Source organism: Suricata suricatta, chromosome 14, assembly GCF_006229205.1.
Source record: "Suricata suricatta isolate VVHF042 chromosome 14, meerkat_22Aug2017_6uvM2_HiC, whole genome shotgun sequence".
NCBI classification, from domain to species: Eukaryota; Metazoa; Chordata; class Mammalia; order Carnivora; family Herpestidae; genus Suricata; species Suricata suricatta.
This window is the reverse complement of record NC_043713.1, coordinates 45,710,812-45,732,052: the sequence shown is the minus strand read 5'-3', so window position 1 is coordinate 45,732,052 and position 21,241 is coordinate 45,710,812. Positions and strand designations below refer to the sequence as shown.

General features: G+C 37.5%; 1 protein-coding gene across 2 annotated transcripts in view; it reads right to left on the bottom strand.

Moving 5' to 3' along the window:
* The window catches only part of OSBPL1A (oxysterol binding protein like 1A), a 226,604-nt gene that overhangs the window by 171,162 nt on the left and 34,201 nt on the right, over positions 1–21,241 (bottom strand). For both annotated transcript variants that reach the window (XM_029921355.1, XM_029921356.1), the window contains 3 exons: positions 10,368–10,479; positions 5,202–5,287; positions 3,911–4,055 (listed from right to left, as the gene is read on the bottom strand). In XM_029921355.1, coding sequence (XP_029777215.1) covers positions 3,911–4,055; positions 5,202–5,287; positions 10,368–10,479 — 343 coding nt within the window. The remainder of the gene's footprint in view (positions 1–3,910; positions 4,056–5,201; positions 5,288–10,367; positions 10,480–21,241) is intronic.

Genomic DNA, 21,241 nt, shown 5'->3' with positions numbered 1-21,241 from the left:
TCCTAATTCTCAGCCATTGCTAGACCACCTTTTCTTGCAGTCTCACCCTTCTTAGTAACTGGAAATTCCATTTTTTCAGGTCCTCAACTCAAACACTGCAGGGTCACCTTTGATTCCTGTCTCTCTCTCTCATACCTCATGTATCTAAGCCATCAGAAAATCCTGACCACTCTGCTTTCAAATTATGTTTAAAAATCTAACCATTTACAACCATTTTTACCGCCACTATCCGGATCCCAAGCCAATTTACTCTCACCTAATTATTCCAATAGCCTAACTGCTTCCCTCCTAGGATCTGTTCTCACACCAATCAGTGATCACTTTTTCGGACCTACATCTGACCACATCATTGCTGCATTCTAAGCCCTCCATCTTCCCATCTCACAGAGTAAGAGCCACAATTCTTACAATAACCCACAAGGCCTTTCATCATCCAGGTCCCACTGCCTCTCTAACCACCTCCTCCAAGCGCTCTCTTCCTCTCACTCTACTCTGAACATATTGGTGTCCTTGTTTTTCATGACACTCATCACATACACTCACCGCCTCCTCTGCTTCGGGCCATTCTCACTGTCCAGATATGGACACTGCTTGTTCCTTCACTTCTGGTCGTCGTTACCATTCTAACAGAGGGTTTCCTGCCAATTTGCACAGAGTAGCAATGCTCTGTACACCCAACACACTCTCACTTTCCCTTCCCCCCGCTCCTAGCACTGATCTCTTCTGACATAACGTTTGTTTTTTATTGGCCCTCTCCTATTAGAACGTAAGCACCATGGAAGCAGGGACTTTGTTTTTTCTTCACTGCTCTAGATCCCCAGCCCCTGGAATAGTAGCTAGCATATAAACCCTTTGTTGAATAAATGTTTTACTTCCCATAGGTCCATAATTAGTCTTTTTATCCTGCAGGACAACTCTCCCTGCTTCTCCTCCATTTTAAAATTCACTACCCTGGACTTTTCGATATAAGAGTTAGCTAATCAAGACCTATGAAAACCCTTTGAAGGTTCTGGCTGGGATTGCTTTGAATTAACTTGAAGAGAACTGTTAGCTTCTTGATGTTGAGTTTCCCTTCCCCCAAAACATGGCAGGTGTCTCCATTTTTAGGTCTTCTATGTCCTTCAGTTGTGTTTGTAATTGCTGCCATAAAAAAGCAAGCATCCTTTATCAAATATGCTCCCTTTTTTGCTGTTACCAAAACATTGCTTTTTTTTTTGAAAAAATTACTTTCTAACTGTCACAATTAAATCTTCAAGCTCCTTTTCTATTGTCTTAGTCCTCCTTAACTTTACAAACATGCTTAAGTCTCTCTCTACCTAAAACACCTTCCTCTGGGCCATGGAACCATTCCTTCTGTTCTTAAAATTCGCAAAGAAGTAGATAAGCAGTGCTGCCTTAGCTTCCTCATTTCCTACTCCATCCTTAACCATGAATCTAGCTGTTGCTCAACTCCCAGTAAAAGCTGCTCTTTTAGAAAGGAGCCCGGGCACTGAGCCATGGAATTCCACAGCCTTGTCTCAGTGTTTATCTTCTTCAGTCTAAGTTGCACATGACCATGAATATACCCCATCCATTTATTCTACATTTTCTGTCTTCCATTGGCTTCCATGGAACGCATATTTCCATCCCATCTCCTGAGATCCCCCCCTTCTCTATCTCCAGGTTTCTCCTCTTATTCCAGGAAAAACCTATATCTATCCTAGAGATATAGGGAAAGCCTCTTTGGGGGAAAACAATTGGACCTCTTAAAGTGAAACTAGCACTTACCACAAGGACAAGCAGGAAAAGGGCATTCCAGCAGAGAGAAGAGCATAAGCAGGCTGAAGACAGCATGGTTAACCAGAGACTCAACGTTTTGGTATGGCTAGAGCTTTTATATAATATAACAGGCATGAATCACATGTGGCTCTCCAGTACTTGAAATGTGGCTAGCTCACACTGAGATGCTAAGTATAAAATACGCAGCAGATTTCAAAGACTTAGTATCAAAAAGGGGATGTAAAATCTCAGTATTTTCATTGATTACATGTTGACATATATTGAATAAATTGCTTTAAATAAAATAGATTATTAAAATTCATTTCAGTTTCTTTTTACTTCTTAAACGTGGCTACTAGAAAACTTAAAATTACATATGTGGCTCTCATTATCTACTGGATAGTGCTAGTCTATATTATAAAAGCCAAAAGAAAGGAAGAGAGCATAAAATTCTATCATTAATTTTTTTTCCCCTTCTACTCCCACTGCTGTCAATGAAAATTCAGGCCCTAATTAAAGCACCTCATCTCTCCACTGCTCAACTATCATGATCTCCCAAACTTCCAGATAAAATAGTCTACCATTTTAAGGTTTTCCACTATGCAAACCTCATCTGCGTTTATAGGATTACTTGGTACTGTACATGGATATGCCAAACTGAGGATGTCACCTAAACTTTAAGTGAATTTTTTTTTACCTTAATGCCTTTGCTCATAATCTTCTCTCTGCTTAGAATGCCCCTTCCAAAACTTAATGATATTCTGTTTATATTTAAAAAGAAAAAAGACATGGGTGGGGCCTTTGTTAGAGATACAAGTATTTAGAGAAGAATCAAAATATATCCTAGTAGGACTTCAGAGTCTATATTAAATACCTATTCTTTCATGAAGCCATCTCTAATTACTCAAACCTTCAACCAACATGCAACACATAGAAGGGGTCATGTGTCACACCTTACTCTAGGTCCTAGGTAAACCAGACAGGAGAATATTAGCTCTGCCTTTAGGGATTCAGGCTCATGGGGTCCAGCTACATAAATCAACAATTACCCTGGGGTATGATATAGGCAACAATGGAAGTGAGCACGGGGTCCTGGTGGACCACTAACAAGTCAAGTCCTAATCCAGGTTGGTGGTAGGCAGAGGGAAGCATCCCAAATAGTGATAATGGCCCTAATGCGATGTTCCCCCTTTGAATACCCCAGATACCTTTTGTAGCTGCTCTTGTGGTTATTTGATCCCACCTCTGATACTGTCACGCATGTAGAGTTGACACTTATTACCTGTACATTTGATATTTGCAGATGTGCCTATTGCTAAAATTTATTTGTAACCTCAAAATCAATGCATATGGCAAGTTCTCAGTCATTCACAGGCACATCAAATGTGGTGAAGAATGAGTCTTCTCAGGGGTCTGTTCTCAACTGAGGAAGAACAAGGTGATGTTCTGCTTTCTTGTTTCAACTCTCCTAGGTAAACAAACGTCTGCATCATAGTCTATTGGGTGCCGTGTTTTCACATTTTTTTGGTTTTTTGTTGGTGACTTCACTACTGAAACTGGCTGCCAAACATAGCAGTGAATTGTTATGTAGTGTTCCTAAGTGCAAGAGGGCTGTGACGTGCTTTATGGAGAATATATGTATAGTAGACAAGCTCTATTCAGGCATGAACAACACTGCTGATGGCAGTAAGCTCTGTTAATGGATTAACAATATATATGAAAGGTGTTTTTAAGTTGAAAACAAGGGTATGTACTAATCAGTATAAAAATGTTGTGACCAGAATATCTCAGGAACCCAACTCTGTATTTCTCCTCAGAGCAATGACTCCATGTTCGTTAACTCTGTGCTCACATCAACTCTGTAGAACATATCTTAAAAAGCAAGAATCAACTATACTCTCTTTCGCTTGAGGGGGTAACCATCTTAATCACAACTTCCTCCTATGGAATAGGTGCTGTTATATAGTTAACTCTTAACTGAAAAGGAAATTAGTAAGTTTTTTTCTTTTGTGTGAATGCCTTGACTTCAAACTTAAGTAGGGGCCATATAGTTTAACAAAGGCTGGATCCTAACACAAAGCAATTCTATATGGAACTAACTTATTTTTATAGTTTCAAAATGACCAACAATGGCTTTTACCAATATGCTTACCATTTTTGTTCTTCAGATTTGGGTCTGCTCCACTTTTTAGAAGCTTTAAGGCACATTGCTTATGAGCCCGGTAAGCTGCACAATGCAAGGGTGTATTTCCTAACTGATCCGAACAATTAACATCAGGAGGATTGGGCCTGTTGAGCTAACAAATGAAAAAATGCAATGCAGAATTATAGATCGAAGATGGATTTTTCTCCCTCAAAATACGTGAAGATGTAACTGATGTTCGGGTGGACCCTCCAAATATAGAACCAGATGAACACAGAGCTCTAGGATGCTACACAGTGACTGGCTTCTTGCTCACTAAAACCAGCAAATCTATGTCACTCCCCATGCTCATCCTCAAGGCGCCATGAAATCTCAGGTCCCACATTCCCCTGACAACAGACACCACACACACCACTGCCACCCCACCCACTTCTGGACATGAAGATTCCACTAAGATTGCCTCGCTTACTCCTATTTTGTGATTCGTAGTTGTGACAGAAAAAATATACACCAGTCTACCATAGACATTCAGAAGAGTTAAAACCTTAACAGTTAAATGTTAATGTTAAAGTTCTACTGAATTTGTAGTTCCCACCTATTTTAAAACTTCTTTATGTAGTATCCATTTCACAAAGGTTAAAAAATGCTTTAGGCACTTTACTTGGAAACTGAAGAGGTCTTTTCAAATTAAAAGGATGAAATAACTTTGAAGCAAATGGCAATGCTTCATTCTTCAATTTAGAACAAATTTAGTTTCATGTTTAATGAGACTATGTGGGAACTAGAAACTGGAAACTAGATCTCCAAAAGGAAAAGAAACTGGGTAAAGCTTTCAGTCTGTTCTAACATGATGTAAATACTCCCAAGTATTATCACTTATTTGTATGTTACTTTCTAAAAGTGTAGCATACCTTTGAGAAAAGATTGCTTATCAAAATTAGAGAAACATATTCCTTTATAGGATCTTACATATTATGTTTCAATTTAAATTGGCTTAATCTGAAAAAAAAAACAATCGTCCTTACATATTTGCCTTGAAAAATCAGATTCTTAATTCACTAGATTTTCACAGTATGGGGTGGGGACATAAATCAGAAATTCACAGAAAAACAATCCTTTAAATGTGTCCTGCTTAAACTATTATATGCCAAGTGTTTTCAGATATTTAAGGACTTTTGTACTACTACTGCAATCTTGAGTATTTTAGTCTTGCAATTTGACTTCATTATGAAGGGTTAACGTGAAGTTACAATTTTCCTGAAGGGTAAAGAACTAAGACACGTTGTTGTTCCTGTTTTACCAGAGCTAGGAGTTCTGCTGTTCTGCCTTCTCTCGCTGCTGCTAAAAGTTCTTCTTCAAGCTTTCTTTGTTGAGTTCTTTCTACAGCTGCAAAAAGAAAGAGCATGTTACTCGACTTCCAGTCAGAATCCTATTAGCAACATCATTAAAAGGATGTATGGATAAAGTGATCATGGGGGAAAAGTCACAATATTTTGAATTACAATTCAAATGTAGTTAAAGACTTTGTTATTCTCACTGCCTTACATTTCAGATAACAGAGTTCAACTCCTTTTAGGTTCAGATGAATTTATGTTTTCAAGTCATAAGTCTTTAAGTATCTTACTCTAACACCCATCACAGATAACTATGAATTACTTTTGCATGCTGAAATACTATTACAAATCCGCCTTGGAAAGGTAGATAAATTGGAGAGTAGCATTCATACCTTCTAGAGCCTCAGAATCTGTTAAAAGTAACAATAAGAAATAGCACTGGTAGGAAGATGTACAAACCATGTAAGTAGATTTGTAGATACAAATATACTTCCACTTAATATTAAATATATTTTAATAAATTCTATAGCACTGACTATATGCCAAGTGCTATTCAGAGCACTCCTAAAAATAACTTCCAGTTATAAAATAAGTCACAGAGATAAAAAAATATTATATAGCATAGAGGCAATCTTTTAGTAAATATGTATGCTGACAGATAACTACACTTACGGTGAACACTGCAAAACATATAAAATCGAATCACTACATTGTACACCTGAAACGAATAAAACACTCTAGGTCAACTATACTTCAATATTAAATTTTGAAAAAATATATTTGCTCATTAAATCCCCATAACTATGCTATAAAGTAGGTGTTACTATTATTCTGACTGACTGTACAGATGAAGAGACTGAGGCACTAAGAAGTTAAGCAATTAAACTAAGGTCACACGGCAAGGAAATGGAGGAGCTGGGATCTGAACTTGTGCAGGCAGGTTCCAGAGACTATGCTCTTATCCCTATTCTACCCTGCTTCTTAAATCACACTTGCAGTGAAAGAGAACAACAGGCAATTTGATTAAAGAAACCGGAATATGCAATAAGTTCTCTTTTTGCTAGATTTGAATTCTGTTCTGACTTACAAAAAAGACGCAATTTCCTAGGAAGGCTCAGTAACCTCACTTAAAACACGCACACAATATCCTTTGCAAAGGCTGCAATGGAGGAACTCTAAGCAGGTTCTCAAGTCCTCCTGGCTAAAGTCAGGGCATGGACTAACAAACAGGTTGGGGAGCCAAGTGACTGGGGAAACACTACGAATGCGATCTTGAATACAGCTATAACAGGAAAATTGGTCTAGTTTTAAGAAATGACTGACATTTCTAACATACCATTATCTTCTCTTCTCACATTTTTATTTCCACACCCAGCCTCCCCTCCCCACCTCAAAGGAAGGTGCCCAAGCCTTTGTATAAGCTCTCAATGGCTTCTTCTTTTGCTGGATTCACACACTTCAGTGTTTCCTCTTACTGGTCTGACCCTGCGCTCTGAGAATATCACATTCCTATCCCTCTTGTACGTCCTTCTACTCCTGCATATAAGTTACCCCACCAGTCAAGTACTGTTCTTCCTCCTCCTAGCCATTTATGACAGTGTCTGCACAATGTATATATGGCCAATAAATATTTACTAAATAATTAAACAATGCTTCATCATGTTGGTTCTAGACTTTAGGGAAAAGAAGTAAGGAGTACCCTAATGTTTCTTCTAGATTGCACAGATGCATAAATAAAGGAAAATGGGGTTTTGGAGTTGCAAACACTGCATATGTTTCTGTCCTGTGTTCACTAAGGACACTGAAAGATTATTGATCCAGCCAATGAAAAGGAAAATACCAGATGGGGAGATGAGGCTTCTAGAGTGCTGGTAACATTCTGTTCCTATACTTCAATAAATGTTTTTAAAGGAAATATTCCATTCGAAAAATCATTTGTCCTATAAATTTTAATTCAATTTTATTTTTTAAAATACGTTTCTTTTTGAGAGAGCACATACACGTGCACACAAGAGAGCGAGCAAGCACAAGTGCACAAACAAGGAGGGGCAAAGACAGGGCAAGAGAGAATCCATAGCAGGCTCTGCCCTCTCCACACAGAGCTCAATGCAGGGCTCAATCTCACTAACCATGTGATCATGACTCGAGCAGAAACCAAGAGTTGTATGCTTAACTGACTGAGTCTCTGAGGCACCCCTAAATTTTAATTTCAATGTGACAATAAACTAGTTGTCTATCTTTCTTTTGAATCTGCATCCTGAGTTAATAGGGAGTGCAAAGATCATGAAGTTTAACTCCCTCCTAACGACACTCTTATATCCATGCGGAGGACAGGTTAAATAGCAATACACTTGAAATGGAGGTAAGAACCTGGCAAACGTCCTTCACTGACAACAGAAAAATCACCATTTTTCAATCTTCATAGTATTAAGTGATTCAAGACAAGAATCATTAATGCTGAAATCACCGATTAAAAGATTAATGGAAATCTACATTTTTCTCCCCACAGATTAGTACTTACAAAGGGAGGCAATATCTCTACCGTGGACCACTGGGTTATCAGAGATAACATTATCAGTAATCAAAGAAAATGGCAATGTTCTCTCCTAGGTGTGATGCACTGGTAAAGGATACAACCTCACCATTCTTGCCAAAAAGGCATATCCTGAATCTAATTATATGGAAAGATTGAAAAAACCCAAACTGAGACATTGTACAAATAATTCTACAATTGCCCTCTTCTTCAAAAAGGTTAAGATCATGAAAAACAAAGGCTAAGGAATTATTCCAGATAAAGGAGATTAAAGCTATGTGGCAACACGGGAGATTCTGGATCGGATTCTGAATTGGGGGAAAAATTCTATCAAGGACATTATTTGGGCAATTGACAAAATGTGAATATAAACTATATTATTATTAATATAAGATCATATAACTATAGATTAATGATAAGTTTTCTGAAATTGTTTTATTGTGATTATGTAAGAAGATATCCTTGTTCTTAAGGGATACATACTGAAATATTTAAAGCTAAAGTATCACTGTCTATAAGTTTCTCCAAACTAGTTCTGCCAAAAAAAAAAAAATTAAAGCACATTAAATAATATATAGAAGGATACATGGCTGAGGCAAAATGTTAATGACTGCTGACTCTAAGTGAAGGACATACAAGTGTTCATTGTACTGTAACTGAAACTTTCCTGTAGGTTAGAAACCTCTCACAATAAAATGGAAGACAAATGGTATGTAGAAGAAGGAGGTATTCCTCTCTCATGCCTGACAAGTAGTAGTCTCACCTCTCCCAGGTAACTCCAATCATGTGAACTCACGACACCTTAAAATGCAACCCAAGCCATTATTCCAATACACAATGAACTCCTGGCACTCCATCAACCAAGCCAACTGGCTCCGTTCTGCCACAAGTAAGATTACAATATAACACTTCTTTAGATGCTTAAGATTTTGTTGTGACTACTGAGATCTGTGCTTCTGGGGTGAAACCCTTCCTGTCTCTAGTGCATTACCCTACGATGTGGTTTCTGTTCTACTGATAGTCTTAGGGGGCTACTAGATGCACTCCCTAAAGTCTGAGCCATTTAAAGCGCAATCCACAAATTACATCTGGCTAAGGTGATCTCATCAGAGCAGAGTCAATTAACTTTCTACGTCCATTTCCTAAGCTAGCACCTTATTAGCTGACAAATCGTATGTCAACTGAGCCCTTGTCCTTAGAGCACTGAGGTTTGGGGGAGGCAATAGAACATGTCTTTATGACTGGCCCCACTAAATGTCAACTTGTCAGGCTAAACTAACATTTCACTCTGTCAGGAGAACCTCAGCTCTGGGTTCTCATCTTGCTACAATTAAAATGACAGGACAAGGGCACCTAGCTGGCTGGGTCGGTAGAGCTTATGACTATTGATCATAGAGTCATGAGTTTGAGCTGATGTTGGGTGTACAGATTACTTTAAAAATAAATAAAAGGACAGGTTATGGTCAAGGACAGGACACCTCAGCCTCCTGGTTATTTCACAATATATTGAAGGGTAAGGATCACACCTAATATGTGCAATCTGCCAAAAAATCACATAAGACAGAGCTTTAGAGCTGATGTTTAGTTGATATGCTTGTTCATTTTAAATGAGAGGGTTTTATTTTTAAGGCAAGAGTTATTAAGACAGTGACCTAAGGATATCTGACAAAACTTAAAACTTAAACAGATTTGTAAAACTTGCCAGAATGTTGAATGATCAAATCTTCAACAAAAGTAAAAGTAGAAAATTAGAGACATGAGAAGGAGTATGGTTGATAGGCTGACATTATTTTCTATCTAGAAAACAAGAGAAAATTTTAGTTTTCAAGGACAACTGAAAAGTAGAAAAAAGATACTGTATTTCACATAGCTAAACACTCTAATAATTAAGAAATACCCATTAAATACAGAATTATCTTTCCCTGAGTTGCAAAACAAAGAGACACAGGATATATGCTATTACAGAGTAGAAATTAAGAAACCTTCTCTTCTCTAGCATAGAAATACTACCAAAAACTAATTACAGTAAAGTCCCAGCCATTCAGAGGATAATCTTAATGCATGAGAGCTTCCCCGTGTAAAAATCAAAATATGTGTGTTTTATTCTATCTTAGAGAAATTGCTCTGAGTTATTGCAGACTCCTATCTTCTTTAACATAATTTAGTATCTGGAGGTCCTAAGGACGCCGCTGATCCATCAGGAAATCGTTGTCAGCGGCCTTGCAACAACGCAGTCCGCAGGGCGACGAGCCGGCCAGCCACACCTCTCGTAGCTTCGCCCTCCTCCACTTCTGTATTCTCTCGTTAGGAGGCTTCTGCAGCCTACCAGCCATATTCCTCGTGTCTCTCATTTTCTACGCACCATGCTACTAAAGATCATACAACATTATGGCAAGTTTTACAAATCTGTTTAGGGTTTAAATCTGTGAGGAAAACTCAAATAATTGTGTGTCTAACCAGAGGCTCCAAGATTACATGCTGTTTAGAGCATAAGCCAGTGTAGTCGATTCTAGCATCCCAGAAACTATTTCTACTTATATTCTGGACCTTGGCTATCATTAAATTAAATGCTGTTTAGGTTAAGATCCATAATATTTACCTTCAAGCATCTTCCTGATTTCTTTGTCATAAGTGACTTCTTTTGCTGTCTGTCCGCTCCCATTAACAACAGTAGTATCTGCATTATATTCTAAAAGAAGCATTACCAACTCCTAAAAAAGTAGAAAAATGGTTTTTAGTTATTAAACTCAGACTTTATTATAACCCTTTTCCAAATTACTAATTACTGCCAAGTTTCTATAATAGAAACAAATATCATAGGAATCTGTGTATTACATCAGTTATATCTACTGTAAGTGAATACTGAGTAACTACAGTAAGCTGAATAGAGCCAACTCTTGAATAACACAGGTTTGTACAGTGCAAGTTCACTTATATGTAGATTTAAAAGATAAAAACTGCACATTACTATAAACATATTTTCTCTTCCTCACAATTTTCTTAGTATTATTCTCTTTTCTCTAGCTTACTTTTTTCTGAATGACTATACAGTACATATAACATACAAAGTATGCGTTAACTTTTATGTTATAGGGCTTCCAGTCAGCAGTGGGCTATTAGTAGTTAAGTTTTAGGGGAGTCAAAGGTACACGTAAATTTTCAGTTGTGCAGGGTTCAGTGCCCAACCTGTGCTGTTCAAGGGTCAACCGTATTACAGTTTAGCTAACTGTAATAACTGACGGTTACCCAAAAAATTGCCAATCCACAATTAACACAAACAACTTCTATACTTGATTTTTTAGTAAATCCAATTGGTTTTTGCCAAACTGATTCATATATTCATGTGGTTAAACCAAATGTATAAGTCAGCAAAGCCATTATTGAAACTGCAGCAGATAAAACATTCATTTAACATTATTCCTACAACACCCATTGAAAAAAATAAATTCCCCAACAGACCTAAATTTAAAAAAAATTTGATGTGTGTAAGACATAGGCCCTCATCCTCTAAAGTGATACAGACTGATAGGACACACACCAAAGGAATGGTTTGTAAGGAAGCAAACAGTCTCCTAAAATAATCAACAATGAAGAATAAACTACATTATTCATATTTACTCTAAGCAATTAACTGCTTTGAGAAATTTATGACTAACTGATCATGCATAGAAGTTCAGCATCACTGGTTCAGTGCAGTTATATAACTAAACAGGGCACAGAAATGAAGAAGAATGCAGATTTGCAGGAGAATACTGGAGATCTGGTGTTCCGTGTTACTGGAATGGATACCACCCAGAGGTACTGGTGGATGTGGTGACGTTAGGACAGGATGAAATACAAAGCTACTCTAACTGCCAGGCTGACCGTTCACGGAAACATATGAACTGATATCTTGTGTCACTACATGTTTTCCCATGAGTTACATTTTTCCTTTGGACCAAAAAATTTCCTATGTTCTTTCAAAAAAAAAGAAACAAAACTTTTTCTTACTAAGAAATGCTGAAATACAATCTAAAAAACACAGTAAATAAAATACTCATTGTCCTAGTCTCTCTATGACCACTATAAACATTCTGGTGTATTTCTTTCTAATCCTTTTTCCTATTTATAAGTCTGAGATTTTTTTTTTAAAACACAACTTTTATATGAAAGTTTCTGACATTATAACTCTTTTCACCTAATATATCATGTATTTTCAAGGATATTACATAGTATCTATATAATGATCTATATAAAAGACTTTTCACAGCTGAATATTATTCTAGAAAATATGTTACATTTAAAATAGAAAAATGGTTAATATTTTAATAAAGTGAATTCTAATAAAGTCTCAGAATTTGTCATCTTAAAGGCAGCATTTTGGGAGAAGTGTTTTAATACAGTCAAGAAAGTAAAACAACCCACAGGATGACAGGAAATATTTACAGATCATGTATCAGATAAGGGACTTATATCCAGAATAAAAAACTTTTACAACTCAATAAAAAGATAAATAACTCTATTTTTTTTAAATAACTCACTTTAAAAATGGGCAAAGATAAAATGGATAATTAGAAAATAAAACTAAGCAAAACTTTTTAATTCCATTTACAATAGCATCAAAGGAAATAAAATGCTAACAATAAAAACCATGGAGGCAAAAGAGTTGTCCAATAAAACCTTAAAGCACGGCTGAAAGAAATTAAAAATGACAAAGTGGGAAGACATCTAAGTTTCAGGTAGTTAGGCTTAAGACTTAGTCCTAAGATGTGAATACCACCCAAAGCAGTTTATAAATTCACTGGAATACCTATCAAATCCCAATGATGCTTTTCCCAGAAAGAGAAAAATCCCATTTTGCAATTCATATGAAATCTCAGGGGACGCTGAACAGCCAAACAGTACTGGGGGAAAAAAATAAGTCAGAAATCTCACACTGCCTGATTTCAAAATTTACTTCAAAGCTACAGTAATCAAAACCGTGGTGATGGCATAAAGACAGGCCTACAGGGGGCACCTGGGTGGCTCAGTAGGTAAGCATCTGACTTTGGCTCAGGTCATGATCTCACCGCTCCTGGGTTCAAGTCCCACGTCGCACTCTGTGCTGAAGCTCAGAGACTGAAGCCTGCTTCAGATTCTGTATCTCCCCCTCTCTCTCCCCTCCCCCACTTATTCTCTCTCTCTTTCAAATATAAATGAACATTAAAAAAAAAAAAAAAAAAAAAGGACAGGCCTACAGACCAATGGACCAGGATGGAGAATCAGAAAAACTCTGACGGAGATGCCCGAATGATTTTCAACAAGGGTGCCAACACTACTCTAAGGGGAAAATCTCAACAAATGGTGGGAAAACTGGAATTCCACATGCAAAAAAAAAAAAAAAAAAAAATGGAGTTGGATCTGTACCCTACACCATATACGGAAATTAAATCAAAATGGATCAAAGATCTAAGTGTAAGATCTAAAACAATAAACACCTTAGAAAACTTCAAGACACTGGATATAGCAATGAATTCTGGCTATCACACCCAAAGCACAGGCAAAAGCAAACTGGACTTCATCAAAATTTAAAACTTTGTACGTCACAGCGCATATTAAGAGAGTGAAAAGGCAATCCAGAGAATAGGAGAAAATACTTGCAAATCACATATCTGAGAACTTGAACCACTGTTGCGCCACGTGCGAGTCTGCCTTCCTCCTGCTTGGCCACCACGGCCCCTTTTATCTGATAACTTTATATCCAGAATATGTAAATGACTCCTAAGACTCAACAAAAACACCCAAACAATCCAATTTTAAAATGGGCAAAGAATCTGAAAAAGCTACAAACTATATGATTCCACCTACAGTCCATTCTGGAAAAGGCAAAACTATGGAGACAGTAAAATTCTCTGGACTGGAGTAGGGAGAGGACTGAATAGGCAGAGCACAGAGGCAGTGAAAATACTCTGTATGATGCTATGATAGATGTATATTAGTATACCTTTGTCCTAACCCAAAGAATACAGAAGATTGAACCCTAAACTATGGACTGGGGTGGGGGGGGCTGGAGGGTACAGGGTTCTGATAGGTCAATACAGGTTCATCAATCCTAACAAATGGACCACTCTGGCGGACCATATGAACAAATGATCATGGGGAGGCTATGCATGAGAGGAGACAGGGCACATGTAAGAAATCTCTATCTTAATTTTGCTGTGAACCTGAAGCTGTTCAAATTAAAGACCTCAAAATGTAAAAAAAAAAAAAATATATATATATATATATGTATATATATATTCCTTTTTAATAAATGTGCACAGGACTTCAATAAACTGTTCCCCAAAGAATGGCTGAGAAGCACACAAATAGATGCTGAATATTTGCATTACAGAAATGGAAATCAAAACCAAATGAGTTAATATTTGGCAACCATTATAATGCCTAAAATTAAGAAGACTGACAGGTGTTGGCAAGGATGTGGAGAAACTGGAACCTTCATACAATGCTAGTGGGAATATAAAATGGGGCAGATGCCTTGGAAAAGTTTGACAGCAAAATACTAAACATAAAGATGCTACAGGATGCAGTAATTCTACTTCTCGGTATATATATGCAAGGTAAATGAACTGAAAGATAAAATGTTACACATAAATACTCAGAGCAGCATTATTCATATCTGAAAAGTGGAAACCACCCAAATGCCCATCAACTGATGAATGGATAAATCAAATGTCCACACAATGCAGTATTATTTTTCAAGAAAAAATGAAGTACTAACATATGCCACGTCATGGATAAACCATGGAAACATTACACTAAGTACAAGAAGCCAGTCACAGAAGACCATTATTATAGGATTCCATTTATATTAGATGTCCAGAATGACATCTAAAGATGTCTAACGATTAGATGTCCAAGGAATCCATAGAGATAGATGAGTAATTGCCGGGGGTGAAGGGAAGGGGTAATAGGGAGTAGAAGGTTTCAGAAGAATCATATCGTATTGCCAGGTAGAAAAAAATCAGTGGACCACCATGTGAAAAAGATTTAGAGCAAAAGTTCTCAGAATTTGCTTTCCCAGCAGAATCAATGTCCCACAATGAAATCTGCAGATATGCAAGTTCTCAGGCCCCATCTCAGACCCAATCAATAAAAAATGATGGGGATGAGGTCCCCAGCAGCCTGTCCTGTAAGAAGCCCTCCAGGTGAGGAAGATAAGCTCTTAGGGAGGAGCAAGATTGGAAAAGGTTGTTGTTCACTGAATCAGAATTAGAAATAGAAGGCATCTTAAGAGACCGGCAGTTGGATTTCTAATCCAGGGACATGAATGAAACACCCCAATAGTTAGGTCAGTGCCTATTTTTAATGCCTCAGTGAGTAGAAGAGTAATTAATTTTAAGAGTCTGTCACAGGATCATTATTTATATGTTCAGAGTAAAGTAAGCCTGTGTTTCTCTATGCCAAAATTAAAGATCATCCTGGCTTCTTAACCACCTTGTCCAGACACCAAACAATGAATCATTATCTTCTCTTCACCCCCATGGATCTGGAATTCCTAATCTAGTCCTCAGTAGTCAGTGATGCTTTACTGAAGTCCCAATTCTATCCACTTCTCCCTCCCAGGCACACTTTCACCAGCTGAATATGTGGCTCTCTCCCCCAGCCCTCTATGGCTCTCCACTAATCATTATTCACATTAACACGTGCAAGCTTTCAACATTATGCAAGACTCTCCAGGAGTCAGAGAAAACAAACTTAGATAAGGAATAACGAAAAGGATCCCCAAATCAGAGCTGACATTAGGATACTGACTGGGGATCCCTGCGCAGGTTAGAATTAGGAGATTTCAAAATTAGAAAAGTAACTGGGGAGACAGCAATCCAGGTAAAGAGCAAGAAGTCTGTTCTCAAGTGGGGACAGTAGAAAGGAGGATTTGAAGTGAAACATATTTCAATAACCAACTCAAATACTGCATAAGTAGAAGATGTAGAGGAAGAGGAGTCTCACCTTAGAAACATAAAATTTCAAGATTCCTGAGGACAGGTAAGGGCACCCAAAATGCAGCCCAGCAAGGACCTGTATGCCTGGAGAGAAGCAGGAGGTCCAAACACACATTTCCAAATAATAATAATCATAAGTCACATACCATAAATTTCACCCGTTTAAAGTACACAGTTCTGTGGCTTTATTACATTCACAGAGGTGTGCACAATCATCACTAATTTAGAACATATCATTACCTCAAAAAGAAATCTTACCCATTAACCACTCCGCAATCCCCTTTCCCCTACACCCTTAGCAACCACTAATCAACTTTTGTCTCTATGGATTTGCCTATTCTGAATATTTCTGTAAATGGTATTATCCAATATGCAACGGCTTTTTGTGTATGGCTTCTTTCAGCACGTTTCCAAAGTTCCTTTGTGTTTCAGCATGTATCAGTACTTCATCCCTTTGTACTGCTGAACAGCACCTCAGGGGTACGGGTGCACCACATTTTGTCTGCCCATTCATTAGTTAATGAACATCTGTGTTGCATCCATCTTCGGTTGTCATGAATAATGATGTTATGGCCATTCCCATGTTGATTTTTAAAGATTTTCCCTATAAAATTAATCTACTTGTAGCAAAAATTTTACATGAAAATTTTACTTCTTGTAAATCAATCTCTTAATGCAGTCTTCAGGTCTCAAAGTTAGAAAAAAAAAAAGAATACTTTCTACAAATTATGATCACTGAACTCTTAGAGTTTAGGAGAGGTTCAAGAAAACTACTTAAACAATGAGTCATAACTTCAATTCTAAGGGATATATCAGAATAGTTTTGGAGAGCATTAAGTATATTGACACACTGTATTAGAGAAAGTAGGGAAATGTGTTACAATATTTAAAACATAGCTATCAAAAATATACCATGCATCTATGGCCAATTAATTTACAACAAAGGTGCCAAGAACATACAATGGGGGAAGGACGGTCTCTTCAACAAATTGGAAAAATTGGACAGTTGCATGCAAAAGAATGAAACTGGACCACTGTCTGACACCATACGCAAAAAGTAACTCTAAATGAATTAAAGATTTGAACCTAAGACCCAGAAATCATAAAACTCCTAGAAGGAAATGTTGGCAGTATGCACCTTAACATGTGTCTTGGTGATGACTAAAGGCAACACAAGCAAAAAATTTAAAAAAGTAAAAAGTGGGACTATATCAAACTAAAGAGCTTCTGCACAGCAAAAGAAACCATCAGCAAAACGAAAAGGCAAGCAACTGGAGCACGTGGGTGGCCTCTCAGTCGGGGAAGCATCCAACTTTAGCTCAGGTCACCATCTCAGGGTTCCTGAGTCTAAGCCCTGCTTTGGGCTCTCTGCTATCAGTACAGAGCCCACCTTGGATTCTCTGTCCTCTTCTTTCTGCCCACCCCTGCTCACTTTCTCTCTAAAATAAACAAACATGTTAAGAAATCTTAAAGGGAAAAAAAGCAACCAACTGAATGGGAGAAAATATTTGCAAATTGTGTATCTGATGAGGGGTTAATATCCAAAATACACAAAGAATTCCTCCAACTTACCAGCAGAAAAACAATCCAATTAAAACATGAGCAGAGGATCTAAATGAACATTTTTGGAAGAAGATCTACAGATGGCTGACACATACATGTGAAGATGTCTAATGTCACTCATCATCAGGGACACAAATCCCAACCACGATGAGTTATCACTTCACACCTGTGAAAATGGTGGTTATCAAAACAGGTGTTGGTAAGGATGTGGGGGGAAAAAGGGAATTTGTATGCACTGTTGGTGGGAATGTGAATGGGTGCAACTATGAAAAACGGTATGGAGCTTCCTCAAAAAATTAAAAATAGAACTAATATATTACTGGGCAAGCTTGCTTCTGGGTATTTATCTATAGAAAACAAAAACACTAACCCAAAAAGATATCATCAGCACACCTATGTTCGCTGCAGCATTATTTGCAATAGCCAACATATGGAAACAACCCAATGTCTATCAATGGACGAATGGATAAAGAAATGGTGGTATATATATATAATGAAATATTATTTGGCTATAAAAAAGGAGGAATATATTGCCATTTGCAACAACATGGAAGGACTGTGAGGGCATTATGCTAAGTAAGAAAGTCACAGAGGAAAAACAAATACTGTATGATCTTACTTACAGGAATCTAAAACAAACCAAACTCAAAGATAGAACAGACTGATGGTTGCCAGATGCTGGGTGCTAAGGGGTGGAGAAAAGGAGTAAAGGTGATCAAAAGGTACAAACTTCCAGTTATAAAGGAAATAAATCAGGAAGATATGATGCACAGCATAATGACTATAGTTAATACTGTACTACATATTCAAAAGTTGTTAGGCATAGATCTGAAAACTCTATTTATGGTGATGGATGTTAACTATACTTATTGTGTTCATTTTGCAATATATACAAATATTGAATCCTTATGTTATACACCTGAAATTAATGTTACAAATAAATTATACCTCAATTTTTAAAAAAGATTTTAAGTAATCTTTACAATCAACATGGGCTTGAACTCACAATGCCAAGATCAAGAGTTGCATGCTCCACCAACTGAGCAAGCCAGATGCCCCAATTATACCTCAAATTTTTAAAAAGATATTTTTTAAAAACTAGTGATTTAAAAAGGCAAGCTTTAATGATCCACTAGCCATACACATAGAAATAAAATTCCCCAAACTTAGGCAAATAAAGTATTTCCCCAAATCCGAATTTTTTATTCAAAAATATCAACAGATATGCATAAGAAAAAACATGCATGGTTTCCTAGGATCATGATAAATTAAAAGCAAATTTAAGGCTATATTTGATATTTTTAAAAAATTCTAAAAAAATTACATACCGATACCTAATATTTAATTAACATCTACAACGTACCAGACACTGTTCCAACAGTTTTATTAACTCATTTAAACTTTCACAAAAATCCTATGAGGCAGGTACTATTATAACACCTCTTTTCAAAGATAGGAAATCTGAGGCACTGAGGTCAATGTGTGTTATATAGACTTCCACGAAAACACACCACAGCCTACAAATTCAACAGAGTTCACCCTACAATGAAGCCCACAAGTCAGCAAGTACTCCTCATGCTTACCGAACCTCTACAAGTTTTGAGAGGCATCACTCTTAAATGTGAATTAATAGCCAATTAAAATCAAGATTTGGGATCTGACGGGCACAAAGGACAAAGATCAAGAGAGGTAAGGGGAAAAAAAAATTGGAGACAAAAATGAAGAAAACCTTAAAAAGAACTAAAACATCCTCAGAAAAATTAGATATTTCTTTATTAAAAAAGAAATGAACATTACCAAAAAAAGGAACATTCAGAGAAAAATAAAGGACTCCTAAAAAATAATAGCAAATTAAATATTCAATAGATTGGAAGCACTCTCTCATAAAAATAGGGAAGGGGAAGATACCTAAGAGGGAAGGAGTATAGGTGAAAAAAAGATAAAAGAATTAGAGAGTCAGTCATGGAGGTCTTTGATCAACTAGAATTCCAAAAAGATAAAACTGAATATAGATATACACATGCATAGGGGCACATGCACCCCATTCTTCACAGTAGCACTTTCAAAAATAGCCAAATCGTGGAAAAAGCCTAAATGTCCATTAACTGATGAATGGATCAAGAAGATGTGGTATATATATATATATACATGGCGATGAGAAAGAATGAAATATGGCCATTTGTAGGAAAGTGGATGGACCTCAAGAGTGTCATGCTAAGTGAAATAAGTCAGGCAGAGAAGGACAGATACCATATATTTTCACTCATAAGCGGAACAGGAGAAACTTAACAGAGAACCAGGGGGAGGGGAAGGGGAAAAAAATAGATGGGGAGAGGGTGGGAGGCAAACCATGAGAGACTCTTGAATACTGAGAACTAAGGGCTTATGGGGGAGAGGGAGAGAGGAAGGGGGGTGATGGGCATGGAGTAGGGCACGTGTAGGGATGAGCACTGGTTGTTATATGGAAACCAACTTCACGATAAACTATAAAAAAATACACATGCAGAGCCACATGCAGATTTTTTTTAAAGAAGCAACTCAAATGTCTTAAAGATTCCTAAGACATGCTAAATATTAACTGATCCACATAAGGCATAGACACATGACTCACTTAACTAAACACTTAAATAGTAGCACAGTCTATAAAGTTACAAGAAAAGTCTGTTTCATAAATTAATTAGGACTTGAAGATTTCACCTGGGACTTAGAAAGCTAGAAAGGGCATCATACTCCCTCTGATAAACAAACAAACAAACAAGCAAGCAAGAAAGCAAGCAAGCAGAGGGGTGCCTGGTTGGCTCAGTCAGTTAAGCATTCGACTCTTGATTTCAGATCAGGTCATGATCTCACAGTTCAGGGATCAAGCACTGCATCTGGCTCTGCACTAACAGCGAGAAACCTGCTTGGGATTCTCAACTCTTCCTCTTTCTGCCTCTACCCCACTTGCATGCTCTCTCTCAAAAATAAAGAAACTTAAAAAAATACCTTTTCAGGGAGCCTCGGTGGTTTAGCTAGTTAAGGTTCCAACTTTAGCTCAAGTCGTGATCTCACAGTTTGTGAGTTCGAGCCCTGCATCAGGCTCTGCGCTGACAGCTGAGTCTGGAGCCTGTTTGGGACTCTGTGTCTCCCTCTCTCTCTGCCCCTCCCCAGCTCATGCTCGCTCGTGTTCTATCTCTCAAAAATAAACATTTTATTGTGCTTTTGCAGATCTTGTTTTTATTTTTATTATTTTTTTTACACCAATTGAAGGTCTGTGGCAACCTTGCATTGAACAAGTCCATCAGAACCATTTTCCAACAGCATCTGCTTATTTGGTGTTTCTGTGTCACATTTTGCTAATTTTTGCATTATTTCAAACCTTTTCATTACCATTATATTTATAATGCTCTGTGACCACTGATCTTTAAAGTTACTATCGTAATTGCTTTGGGGCACCATGAACCACGCCCACAGCAGACAGGAAACTGCGATAAAAGTGTGTGTTCCTACAGTTCCCGTGACTGGCCACTCCCCAGCTCCCTATCCTCAGGCCTCCCAGGTCCAGGAGACACAATATTGAAATTAGGCCAATTAGTAACTCTATGATGACCTCTAAATGTTCATTCAAGTGAAAGAAGAGTCATAGGTCTCTCACTTTAAATCAAAAGTCAGGGTAAGGATGCAGGTTTGAGACAACAGAAGGGCACACATTGCCCAAGGCAAGAGGGACCATCCTTGTAATACCCTTAACATTCCTAAGGGCAGGCCTAAGGCTAGTTACACCCTATGTGAGGGTCCTGGGTCCTGGGTCTACTCTGATTGGTTAAATGTTGTAATTGGATGAACCTGTCAATATTGTATAATAATAATTGGATCACTGTACCTATGTCACAATTTCCTGTAACTCCCCCTTCCCAAACTCATAAAAGCCCTGCCCCACCTTTGTTCGGGGCTCTCAGCATGGATCCAC